At 36.3% G+C, this 13,795-nt stretch overlaps 1 protein-coding gene across 4 annotated transcripts; it reads right to left on the minus strand.

The window, feature by feature from the left end:
- Positions 1-514: 514 nt before the first annotated feature.
- LOC128544846 (transcription factor 12-like) lies at positions 515-10,396 on the minus strand. 4 transcript variants are annotated; one of them, XM_053515155.1, is made up of 12 exons: positions 8,882-8,985; positions 7,870-7,969; positions 7,013-7,152; positions 6,647-6,788; positions 6,497-6,561; positions 5,240-5,336; positions 4,670-4,743; positions 4,287-4,472; positions 3,378-3,477; positions 2,525-2,753; positions 1,445-1,674; positions 515-1,201 (listed from the first exon to the last, which is right to left on the minus strand). In XM_053515155.1, the coding sequence occupies exons 1-12, from the start codon at positions 8,954-8,956 to the stop codon at positions 1,065-1,067; spliced, it is 1,575 nt and encodes a 524-aa protein (XP_053371130.1). In that variant the 5' UTR covers positions 8,957-8,985; the 3' UTR covers positions 515-1,064. The 4 variants fall into 4 exon arrangements, with proteins under 4 accessions (XP_053371130.1, XP_053371139.1, XP_053371122.1 ...); XM_053515164.1 differs by having other exon boundaries at positions 519-1,201; positions 1,445-1,677; positions 3,459-3,477; XM_053515147.1 differs by lacking the exon at positions 8,882-8,985 and adding an exon at positions 10,191-10,396 and having other exon boundaries at positions 520-1,201; positions 1,445-1,677.
- Positions 10,397-13,795: the final 3,399 nt, after the last annotated feature.

The following is a 13,795-nucleotide window of genomic DNA, read 5'->3' on the forward strand; positions in this document are numbered from 1 at the left end:
ATCATTCTGAGTGATCACTTAGAGACCATTTTGCATAAAATTGCATGTTAAAAAACACTTAAAACCCTTCAGCTGTATGGTACGACCAGCGCTTTTAAAATCAGACCCTTTTTGAAACAATCTTGGGAAATTATTCTGAAAGATTTGTAAATTTTTACTTGTCATGTTTGTGAACTAATATTTTGTCCTAAATATCTATGGTTTTCTTAGCACACACCTTCTGTTTTGAACTGATACCTACAGTGTTTATACAGGTTTATTAAGAAACAAATTAGAAAAGGAGGAACACACTACAAGGACAACACTGTATGAATGAATTCTGTATATGTATATACCAAACCCATACGGGGAGAACAGGCGAAACTGAACAGGAACAGCAACCTGAGCTCAGCACTAAACTGGGAGGCTGGCATTGTTTTTAGTACTATCAAGAAAACAACCAAAGAACATTTTTTCAACCATATACTTTATTTTAAACATACTTTGTAGATGTATACATAAGGACAACTGTCTTTCCATTTACATGTAAAAATGTATTTGTAAAAAAAAGTAGAAACAAAAGACAAGAATTTGGTTCCATACTTCATTGTGTTCGTCATGCACATCGCATGTAATAGTGAAACTAAAGACAGAGTTGAAACAACGGAAAATGCAACTAATGCATTAAAGTCATACGAAACGAGGTGGGTGTACACTGGAGGTGAATGCTACAATAACTGATGGAAATGTAGAAATGTCTCTCCAGGAAGCTATATGCAAACAAGGAAACGGGTTAGTCAAGTGTCTGTGTATATATAAACAGTAAAACCGGGATTTTTGCTTTCCTCTTTTGGAAGGGGGATTGCGTAAGGTCACATGATAAAGCTAACTGCAATGAAAGTGCTATACAGGAGAGCGAAGAATAATTAAAATATACATTATTCCTGGCTATTACAAAATATTATATAAAGAATTAAACCAAACTGTAGAGTTCTTTACCCCCCAACACACTCACTCACACACACACACACACACACACACACACACACACACACACACACACGTATGCATTCATTCAGAGGCTGTCAGAGATGGCCGGTGACTTGATCAGGCTGTGTTGCATGAATGACTGTATGCATGGACTGAGGATCCAGTGTCATGGCTGACACCTTCTCCTCCTCTCTTCTCCTCAAGCATGCAGTCTTAGGGTTCAGGTTTCGCTCTGAAAAGTATGGATCACACAGATTATTCTTAGGCATTAGCCCATACATCAACTATTATAATAAACATATTATAATTGATATATAGCTAGGCTAAAAAGTGTCTAATCAAAATGTAGTCATCTTAAATCGATCCCAAAGCTTAAAACCTTTACTGGTTATCATGATTGTTAGGGATTTAATGCTTTTCATCCTTTTTAAAACTTACTTTCATAGGTGTTTAAATAACATTGAAGAGTCCTTACCCCGGACTTGTTGCTCTAGGCCAAGGATGACTGCAACAGCCTGATGCAGGATGAGTAGTTTGGTCTGGGGCTTATCGCTTTTCAAATGCAGCTGACACATGCGGCCCAGCTCTTTAAATGCCTCGTTGATGTCCCTCACACGCAGACGCTCACGAGCATTATTTGCCAACCTTCTCTCCCTCTCTCTCTCAGCCTTCTGCTCTGGAGTCAGCTGTTCATCCTCAAGGATGCTACTGTGAAGAAACACACATGCACACCAGAATGTTTAGCAAAAAAAAAGACCAAACCAATTTTACAAACCAATTTGTAAAATAATTTTGTTTTTGTTAAACTGTCCTGTGTCAGAAGTAAGACATTACTTCCTTCCTTACATTAAAGGTTTGATTTTCTGCCTATTATAAATAATCAATGGCAACACACTTTACATGGCCAACTCCCTGAGTTCTGAAGAATCCACGGTTTTCATTATTTTTCTTCTTTACTATCTATTAAAAGAACATGGTTTGTTATGTTCATTTTGCTGATTTATTCTTTCTCTCGTGTCAGCTCCTAGTTTGTGATTAAATTATTTGACCTTTGACCTGATTTGCCTTGAAATTGCAGTGTCTGTGACTGTGTGTCTTTCAATTGTTGATTTTGTTTTTAAATCTGACATACAGTACAGGAATCCTCACACTCCCATCTGAGTCATGTTCATTATAATTTAATTTTGTTCATTAATTCTGTCATTTATCACCAGTAACAATTTTGTTCTGGTCAGGGCCCGCGGGGATCTCAGGAATGTTGGACTTAAACATTGGTTGTGAAGCAAATTACTGTACCAAATCCATCTACTGCCATGTTCTTGGGAGGTGTAAGCAAACCTGAGAACCCAGAAGAAACCCATACAGACACAAACTTTACAGTCAGCAATCTGATCTCCAAGATATTTCTTCACTCTTGTTCGCAGTTGCCCTCTAGTGACCAAAAAAGGTATTCTGAGAGATTTCACTTACACCAACAGACTATTGTATGCTTGATCAAATATTATTACAATCCTGTTATACGAAAATTGAGGATAAGTTTATGAGAGAAGGTCACCTGGTTCTGTTAGCAGGATCGTTGCTGGGTGTTTCAGGCTCTCTGATGTCACTCTCTTCATCAGAGTGAGGACCACTGGAGGAAGAGTGAGACAGACGGCTAGAATGAGACGGGTGTGTCAGGTTCCTATGGTGGGCCTGGTGCAGTCGAAAATCTTCCATATCACTTGGCTCGGTTTTTACTTCCAGAGACCCAGAGGACATACTGGAGAGCAGCCCTGCAGCCAGACCTGGGAGAAAAAATCAGGTTGTGAGTCCTCTTGCTTATGAAGAGAATGAGATGGGAATAAAGAGAAACTTTCCCTAGCAATAGCCATGCAGCCCTGGCTTTCACAAAAGCTATGCTGTATGTTGCATGTTACTGGTAGTGAAACAGTCTGCAAAATGCCTAAAGATACAATTTAAATATTGGTTGTTTATGTAACAACCTCAGCAGCAACCTCATTTCCCCTCTTATCTGTTTTAAACACCCAGCATTTATCATCACCAGTATACTAATCACTGGCCTGATCATCTGTCACCATCTGCACCTGTTTCTCACTGGTTCATGCCTTAAGTTAGATGTTTTCATGACTGAATGAGTGGCTTGACTAATTAAAACAGTCATCTGAAACTGCTGAATGCTGCAATGGAAACAGAGACAAAGATTTCCTCGGAAAAAAATTGCTTCAGAATTCCTTCAGAACGCCAGAACTATTTCTCAAAATTACAAGAAAGTCTGACTCTTTGGAGGCAAAATATGAAGAGATTAGTGGTAGCTCAAGACTTTTTCACAGTACTATATCTACAGAAATAAATAGAGAAATAATGATAAAAAATAGGGTTTAAGAAAGCAAGAACTGTTTAAGGGAAACCTCTGAAGATGTCTTCCTGATTAGTTAGATCAGAAGAGGATGCAGAAGCAGAAGAGTACGTGCCCAAATGAGCAGTCTCACCTAGGTCTGCTGCAGACACCTGTCAGAAAAACAACAGAAAAACTATTCATTCAGTTGGACTTAAATGATCATTCTACTCCTGTGGCTTCTCTCGAACTCCAGACTGGCACAATTTATGCTGATTCTTTACATCTACTGGGAGCTTTCTGCTTGGTCTCACCATTATTTAGTACTATTATTTAGTGGATATTATCACCTGAAAATGTAGATTTGCATCAAAGAACTATTTTTGTAATCATAAAGACTCTTATTCAGAAAATATTCTTACTCAACACACTTCCTCTCTTCTTAATCTGGTTCCTCTCAATGTTTCTCCCTTATGTTGTCTCAGACAGTATTTTCTTGTGTTAAATTAAAATGACTTAAATCTGATATTAAATTAAATTAATTAAAAAAGCAACTATGTCTTACTTAAAAGATAATCTTTATATCATTTTACATCATATTTTGCTTACATCAGAACAAATTTAAACATTAAATGATACATTTTGGCAGCTCTCTGATATTTTATTTAATGCTATGGCTACAATGGATTTATTACAGATTTTAGATTTATTTTAACATCATGGTTGCTTTAGATATAGTATATTATGCTTCTTAAAACTACAACCATTAATTCATTTCAGACATCAGTTACATTATATTCCTGGTGTCATGCAGCAGTTTACTCGTGTGAACTAAGATATAAGTAACAACCTACTGATTTACACCTTTAAAAGTAATTTTAAAATTTTTATGATAAATGTCTGATCTAAAATCATCTCCTCATTGTTCTAAATTATGGCTTTGAGCTGTTATGAATGCCTTTTGATTAAAACAATGACTTACATCAGCTGGTAATCCATTCGTCACCAGGCTTATGTTGGGGCAGTTTGATCTCATTGTCATTGGTCCTTGCTGTGTGAGTCCGATTAGACTTCGCATGTCGTTGGTCAGGCTAATATTTGTCCCACCCACAGCATGGTTTCGTAGGACATGAATGACATCTTCTAATCTGTCCAGCCTGTCTTCAACCTGAAATTTAAAATAGTTATAATTTAACATGAAGATCTAAAACTTACCTAATGTTTTATTTCATTGCAAAATGATCATAGCAGATAGAGAAATGGTTGAATAATATGCTGGCTTCATTATTTATAAAACATATTTGTATTAAAATGCTTTTAGAAAGCTATTGCTAGATTAGCAAAAAATGTTTTAACAGAAATCACCATCGGCTGCATGGAGTTCTCATAACTGGATGGCAGTGCTGTCTGTCCACCTGATCGAGGCCATTGGTTAGCTCCTGAAACAAATAAACCAGATGTAATTAATAAATGACTGAAAGCCAATTCTTCTGTTTATATCATTCAGTGTTCTTTATTATACTGCATAGCCAAAAGTATGCAGACACCTTACCATCACTCCAACATGTACTCATCACATAATCAAAGACAAACATTTTTTTGGTTTCCTTCCTGAGAAGGCTTTCCTTAAGTTTTTTTGAGCATGGCTGTGAGGATTTGTGTTCATTCAGCCAAAGAGCATTAGTGAGGTCAGGCACTGATCTCAGATGATGAGGTCAGGGGTGTAGTGTTCCTGTTAATCCTAGGTTGAGGTCAGATCTCACTTCAATTCAATCACACTTCAATTTGCATATAGTGTAAATGCTAAATAGTGTGCTCTTACTTTAGTTGACTACCTTCTCTTATATATAAGCAGCTTTAGCAAAATGTTATTTTATATTTAATATTATACTATATACTATCTATTTAAAATCTGAAAGGCAGAAAGTGCTTAACCTGTTGACAGAGTGGAAGCAGCCAGTGGTGATGGTGATCTCCCTTGTGTGGAGGAACTGGATGGATAACTGTTACTGGTGTGATCAGGAGAATAAATCTAACACAGTAAAAGGAAAAAAAAGAAAGAATTTAAGGAGGAGGAGGATTTAAACCAGTGACCTCAACCTCAGTGATTTTTCACTTTTAATCACATTTTCTTTTTCCAAATAGATGTACAGTAATGTTCAAAAGTCCTAGACACCCTAGTTTTTATAGTTCAAACTTCGCCAAAGATTTTAGGACTTTATTATTAGGTCAGTACAAAACATTTGTGATTAGTATTTCAACAAAAAATTTAATAGTATGGAAAAATATTTGACCACTTATAATTCCTTATAAAAGGAAGCTTCTGGAATTTGTATGCAAAAAAAAAAAAAAAGAAGCATGTGCAACAGTCAAAGTCCCCAGAAGAACTGTGGGTGGTTCTGAAGGATGCTCAGTAATACTTAGTAGCTAATTTATTTTTAAAACTACTCAAATGGTACCTAAAAATGAACGGTCCACAAAGCTGATACAGAGACTGATTTAGTTTCATTATGCCTGATTTTTGTACAGTACTGCATTTACGGTGGAGTAGAGGTTAGCAAATATATCTATGCATGAAAGTTTTAAATATATTTCTAGTATCATTAAATAATCCAATATTTTGGAGTTTTAATCAGTTTTATTTTTCATGACAGTAATCCAAGACCGTAAATCAATCCTATTTGTAATGTGAAGCTGGTTAATATTATTTTCATATGATTATCTTCTTGCTTGAGGCTTAAAATATTTTAGGCATATATTTATTTATATAATATCATGTTCCCATAGTCACATTTGCTAAACATTATAAATGCTTCAACTTAACAAGCACAACTCATCATCCTTACAAAACTTTTTTCACATGTCCCTAGAACTTTATGGTAGAAATAGCATAATAGTCTTAAACTAAATCACTTCATAAATCCTGATAACTATAACATCCAAAAACTTGTGTGTGCCAGTATAATAATATTAAAAAAACTATTCTAGTGCAATATTTCAAAAATGATATATGCACCTACTTTTCAGCTGTACATTATTCACAAAAACACATTAAAGAAATGCCCCGAAATGGGGATATGGAAAGGTGTAATATTCCACCACATTACCCGTTAATGCTTACTTTCCTTCTCTAGATAATACTGTATAGTGTAATTTTAGCTAAACTAGCTGTTGAGGTATGTGAGTTCTTACAGAAGCCAGGGCTTTCCCGAGAGCATCTCCAGTGTGTGAGTCGCCGACTGTGTTCCCCTGACCACCTGGAATAACACAAACATACATTATAATATAACTCAAGATCACATCGGCAAAGCTTATTTCAGTCATATAAGCATGAAGTGTTACCCATGGGAGGATCTGTGAAACTGGCATGTGCTGTATGGGGTGAAGAAACAAAAAGTGAAGCGCTGCCACTTCCTCTGTGAAAAGAGGACACTGGTGGAAGACACTTGCTGACTTCAGGTGGTGCTGAATTTGGTAGTGTGGTCTAAAAACAAGCAGAAAAGTGTTTATATATATATATATATATATATATATATATATATATATATATATATATATATATTCAACCTACTGTAACACGAGTTTTCAAATACCTCTTTGCATCAGAATGAAATTTGTGCAATGTTTTTGTTAAAGGTTAATCTACCATTTCCTTTCTATACTCTCCTCTCGGGATCTGCATAATTGCATTTTAAAGTCATGTCTCACCAGACGGTCATGCGCTGGCAGGTTGCCATTGTTCCCAGACAGTGATTGGCTAGATGATGAGGATCCCAGCATGCCTCCGTGACCTGATGGACTGATCCTGCTGGCTGAGCTCCAGCGGTCTGTAGAGCTGTTTGTCCCATCTGACAGAATACAACACAATATTTTGAAGCGACCAGTGTACACAAGGTTTTTTTCTTCTTTAGGTGAATACAAGCAACATAATAATTTTAGGTATTGTATTTTTCCAAAATACATACATGACAGTCATATCAAATATGTAGGATTTCTTTGGGTCAGGATAAAAGTAGTGAGTTGTGTTATTTTGCTTGGCTGTAATCCACAGGGTGTCAAAAGGTTTAGAAGAAAGCTGAAAGAAGGATCTGATTCACAGCACTAAACTCTTTTTCCAAGAATTAAAAAAAAATTTTGGTTTGGCTATGAATGTCAGATTTTCTTTTTTTTAAATATGGACCAACCAATGCCTCAAAAACAGCTGCAAAAACAAACGCTGCATGTGTGTGTGTGTGTGTGTGTGTGTGTGTGTGTCCTTATAACAGGACTAGTGTATACAACATAGAGGCTATCTTATTTCATTTTGCCTCCCAAGGCGTCCTTGAGAGTAAAACACTTTTCAACAGCAAAGCCCTGTGCTCCAGTGCACGCACACATGGACACACACACACACACACACACACACACACACACGCACAGACACACACACACACACATTAAAACATTTTCGAATTAAAATAAAGCAATAGCAGCCTCTGCTCACCCACACAGATGTAAACAACAAGACTGTCTGAAAATTATTAGTCATCATTGTGGGATAATATAACAACCAAGGATAAGTTTACCAAAAAACGGGCCTGTGAAGCTTGTGCTTGGCAGTTTAAATGATGAATATGAAGCGGAATCTCTTTTCGGTTCCTCAGTGTTTGGAGATGGAGAGAACACCTGATGATTAAAGAACAAAACAAAAAAGACACTAAAATGAAAAGCATGGATGGAAAGGAAATGGAACAATTACAGGGAATGGAAAAAGAAAGAAAAAAGCAATGGAACAGTCCTATATTCTTTGACAGGTTAACTAAGAGATTTACACTGCCAGCAAACGACTTATATTCCCTGCTTTAGGACATATATATAATTGTGAATATTTTATATAAAGTGCTATAAATATATATATAAATGTATTACATGGCTCTACTACTAATCTTTTAGAAAATCAAATGTTTTTAAAGGTTTCTGAATAGAATCTTTTGTTTATTTGATTTTGAAATAGAAACTTCAAGGATTTCTAAAGAACCTAACTAAAGAACACTTTTGGATTTTAATGTTTTTAAATCCAGATCAAACATCTACCTGTTTAAAATTGCTTATTTATTATTTTATTTGAGATATGTGTTAAGTTATTTTATTAATGTTGTAGTTGTAGTTACAAATAGTCCTGTACTAGGTATTTTAACAATTATCTATCTATCTATCTATCTATCTATCTATCTATCTATCTATCTATCTATCTATCTATCTATCTATCTATCTGTTTATCTATCTATCTATCTATCTATCTATCTATCTATCTATCTATCTATCTAATTATTCAGTTAGTTTGTCTTTAAGTGCATTAAGATTTTGATAATAAAAATTACCTTATTATCATTATTATTATTATTATTATTAGTAGTAGTAGTAGTAGTAGTAGTAGTAGTAGTGATAGTAGTTGTAATATTTTATTACATAAAAATATATTTTAAAAAACGAACCACAGAGCCTACTTTGATGCTGCTCTGCACCTGCCTTAATCTTTGATTGCATTTCCCTTCTCTCGTGTAATGCTGGGGCCAAGCAGTAGACCCCCAAACCTACCATCACCTCCAACCCCTTGCCTCCCCTGGACATCATGAATGACAGGTGCATTGCCTGGACAATGGCCTTAAACATTCACAATCACCCTTGGCGTCACGGAGAAATCTTCTGGTCCCATTCATATAGACTTCTGACCAAGAAAACACAGCACTGCCCTTGATTGGCTGGATCAGACAGATCTTGGGCTAACCCACAGCGCACAGCATATGGTGCAGGATCAACACAATTGCCAATAGTCGGCCACGGCTGACTAAGTGACCCGTAATAATCTTAACACCCCATGGCATGACCTCTCTACCCCTTAGAGGTAAAAATGTAAGCATGGGGCCTATCGCAGCAGTCAAGAAGGACAGAAAAGGTCTTAAGGCAAGACACGAATCCAGGACACAATATATGATCAGATATCAAAGTTCTTCATGAGACAAAAATCAAAGCAGTCAGGCAGTGGGCTTCTATGAGTTACGAAGCTCAGCAAGCATATGCGGGTGCCAGTGAAAACAGCACTAGAAAAAAATACTCAAGAGAAACGAGGTGGCACTGCGCAGGAATGCATTTCAAAACACAAAATAACAGTTTCGTGGCATATAAAGCCTGGATTCAATAAAACATTTCATCAAAGCCTACTGACTAGCTGGCCCAAAATTTTTGTTCAAACCCAAATCAGCCCTACACATATGCAACTAATTTTTCCCCTTTGCTCTGTGTCATCCATGCCCGTCTGGAGGCACTTACCATGGTGCAGATCAAAGAAAGGGGCTGTACACTGTTGTAATGGGGTGGAGAGCTCTGGGGAAAAACATCTGCCAGGATTCAGCCACATACCAACCAGGGCATTTCGATTCATGGCTCACTTTCTTCTACAGCTGGGCTTGCACTTTTAAGACACACTTGATTTGGGACTATTGAAACTATGCCATGTAAACAAATAAAAGCCTTGATTGATTGAAACAAGTATGGCATTTCACAGGCTTGAAATGTTGAGCGACAGTACGCATGAATGCTGTCCTTCAAGACTAAGGCTTCCTACCTGAGCCAGATGAAAAGCATTGCTGACCTGAGAGTACACGATCTGGTCTGTTGTAACATGTACTACTGTATGACAGATCTCACACACTTATAATGTGCCGTAATCATGGAAAGGCACACATACACATGGACGGGTGCACATTTACACAGACACACATTAAGTATGTGCTAGAAAAGAATATAAGAATCCCTGCGTGACACATTCTCCAGTGGAATATGTCAATATGCTAATAAACACACAATGACTGAATCTCCTTCAGCTCACAAAGATTTTACAACTTACCTCTTTTCCACTGCTATAGTGATACATAAGGGAATTGCTGGCTGATCCTGGGCCAGGAAATGCACAAAACATGACTGCTGCAGTTTTAGTTTAGTTCTGTCAACTGTCCTTTGATCAGTAAGTGCCACAGCGCTATCCTCTTACACAATTCATACAGGTGCACATTCAGCCCTGTGGTCCTGTCTTTACAGATGTCCCAGACTGACTTCACACTCACTCCCACACCACTAATGCAAACCGAGACTGAACCACTTCTACATGCATGCGCAGGGGCGGGGGGATGGCATGGGGGGAAGGCGGGGGGGGACACAGTGCAGTGCTGGAAGAAACCATTTGGTTAGGATAGGTGCTGTGAGTGGATGATCGATTGATCAGGTTTTATTTGTACTTGAGGGGAAAAATATTTGATATTACTAAACCTATGCATGTTGCAGTAGACTAGGAAATTACTTGTGCAGATAATTGACATACAGTTATTCATGCAAAACAGTACTATTCCAGTACTTAAAACTTCTATTACAACTGTATGAGCATGTTACTCCCCAAGCTTGATGAGCTTTAAGCTTGATGTTTGCCTCTTTTCATTGTTTTCATAGAGACATCAAATCGTGCCCTGTTTCTCTTCTGACCTACTTTCTGAGTAGATTACCATCTCAGACAGCTTCAGGTAAACCAGCACGTGCAGTGCGGGTAAGCTCGGGTGGGGGAAGCAGGACTAAAGTTATTTATATGCTGTACTCTTCATACTGTCTGGGTCTTTCCGTTGGTGCTTTTTTCTTTAGTGTAGTATTACAGCAAAGACTTAATCCCTGATTTACTGTCTGCTGACCTGTCTCTTGAATTGGTTACCCAAGTAAGCAGGTTTCAGTAGAAAAGATGCTTTGAGACAATGGCGAATGTTGCAAAGGAGCTACAGAATGCAACACTTTACCGAAATACAGTGTAAAGATTTAATGAAACAAATATAAAAAAATGTATGAATAAAACTAGGACCACATGACTACAATATTTCAGATTTAAATAAGTTTACCATGCTTAAATACATTTAAAGTTTTGATATCCAGTCAGTTTATATGGAAAAATTCTCAGCAGGAGTATAGAAACATTTCAACCCCTGATCTTGAACCACCTGCAGTTATCCTTAAGTAGATCCACCATCCCAATTGAGGGTGTTGATATATATATAAAAAAAATTCAGTTTATTAGCAACTATTGTTTTTCTTGGAATTTATCCTCACTGTTTTTGTTTATTTCCTATTGAATTCAATCCAAGTCTTTAAACAGAAAGAAATTTAACAAAAAAGAGAATAACCAATTGTCCTTATATCAGGATTCTTACTGTATATCAGGATCTTATAAGAATATACACAGTGTGTATTTGGGAGAACATACTGTATGATGCCCTCATATAAGGACAGTGGGATTTCATGGGGGTTAAAATACCAAGAATACTTCATTTTTCGTCTGATTTATTAGAAGTAACAGACACAGTATACTGTCTTTTGGGCACAATCAACAATGATGAGCAAAAGTATTAAAACAACATGTGCCTATAAAACATGTGTTTAATAGTTCATCGTGTGCACAATACAGTGCCACTAATTAATTCAAGTCTGTCTGACAGAAGAGTTGTGCTGATTATATTAAAACTGGTAAAAAACTGATATGTGACAATGGTGTCCAGCCATGGCCTGGGTCATCTCCAGCCTTAAACCTAACAGGAAACTGCTGCACAATAATGAATAAGGTAGTAGCAGTCAAGAAACCATTTTCTGCACATGATTGTCAAAAAGCAATCAAGCAGGCATGGATTGAGCGAATTATACCAAAAGACTGCGGACATCCTTTTGACTTTATGCACAGCTAGATCCAGCAGGTTTTGAAAAAAAAAAAACTTCATACTAAATACTGTTAGTGTATAGTAATTGCATCATGTAAGATTAAAAAAAATACATATATGATCTTGATTTTCCTTATTTTAAAAATGTGAGAATGTCATTAATGCATTTTCACTTTTCTCTCAATACTTTTGGCCAGCTCTGTATATTTATACACCATGTAATCATTTGAATCAATATAATCCTTTTAAACAGAACATTAATGAACATTTATTGGCCTACAGAACCATTTTTACTGAAACAGTGCTAAAAATCTAATTACATATTTACAAAATTAGTTTATAATCACACAGATATGTCAGATACATATATTCTTAATTATGTACAGTAAAATCTGCCAACCTGTGTGATTTGTCACATTTTAGTCTCTATAGACCCCGGGGTCTTTTATGTACCACCAGGATTTAGTTTAAGTTAATCTCCTTAAGATTAGATTAAAAGGTTTTAAAACCTTAAGACAGTGAGGTAAGAAAATGGTTCAGAAACATGAATCTGATTTAAAGTAATGATTTTTTTATAATTCCCACAAAGTAGTGGCTTTTAACAAAATAAACTGATGCATTAAGAAATAACATTGCAGCGCTATTTGAATAACTGTCAGAAATATTTTAAAATGTTGTTCTATAAAATAGAACAACATATTTGTCTCTCTCTGTAGGTATTCTGTATTCTGGTTACATACACTGATCAGCCACAATATAACCTATGCACCTACAGTAGGTTTAGGGTATATTTTATGTGCACAAGACAAATCCCCAACCTGCTTGCACAAAAATGCATCACTACACTACCTCCAGATGAATTGAATAACACTGACTTTTAATCATATTCCAGCAAACCGGTGAGCATCATGAGCATCTAAAGTGCACTTAACCCACAGGGACCAAAATCAGCCAATTTGGTCAGATCCCACAGAAAAGCCAGTGCACAAATTGAAGAAAAATCACAAATTCAGTGGCCACAATTGAAAGACACCAGAACACCCAGTGCACCACTATCCTGATCGGATCGAGCCTCATATAAGTACAAAACACACACACACACACACACACACACACACACAAGTAATATATATACACACACACACACACACACATATATTATATATCTCCAGCCATGCGATCAATTAATTGTAAAACAAATTCTGGGGATCTCTCAACAAGATTTTTTCTTTTTATTACAAACATAATCTAAATATTTCCATGTTAGGCTAAGTCTTTAAATGTATACAAAAATCATTCAAATATTTTTTAGTGTATAGCAATTTTTATTTATATTTAATTAACCTAAAATAAATATATTACATGCATTTATAACATGCATATTTATTACTAAGCATGAAAGCAGTAAGAGATGAAGATCATATTCATTAGTGAGAATTTACAGGATAATTTTTTTCATACTTACCTGTGTGTGTGTGTGCGTGTGTGTGTGTGTGTGTGTGTGTGTGTGTCTTTACGCAGAATTAAAACATTTCTATGTCCGTCTCTATTTAAAAAAGAAAAAGAAAACATCCAGTTTAGGCCATATCCAGGTTATCATATCAGGTTTACCCAGAGCATCAGAGTACAGACACAGATACTATAGAGATCATGTGTGCTTGTTATTCTGCTGAATTTAAAGCTATAGTCTTAAGCACACCTATGTAGTCTGTGGCTATAAATAATGTTCATTGTAAGCAACACTCCTCAGGCCTTCAGGCTTGCT

This window comes from Clarias gariepinus, chromosome 2 (genome assembly GCF_024256425.1).
Source record: "Clarias gariepinus isolate MV-2021 ecotype Netherlands chromosome 2, CGAR_prim_01v2, whole genome shotgun sequence".
In the NCBI taxonomy this organism is placed as follows: domain Eukaryota; kingdom Metazoa; phylum Chordata; class Actinopteri; order Siluriformes; family Clariidae; genus Clarias; species Clarias gariepinus.

Coding starts and splice junctions, on each gene's coding strand:
- LOC128544846 (XM_053515139.1), bottom strand. CDS start 8,956: ATGTTTAAGGCCATTGTCCAGGCAATGCACCTGTCATTCATGATGTCC. Junction 7,970..8,881: donor GCAAGGGGTTGGAGGTGATG/GTAGGTTTGGGG, acceptor TTTAATCATCAG/GTGTTCTCTCCATCTCCAAA. Junction 6,789..7,012: donor TGCCAGCGCATGACCGTCTG/GTGAGACATGAC, acceptor GCTTGTTTTTAG/ACCACACTACCAAATTCAGC.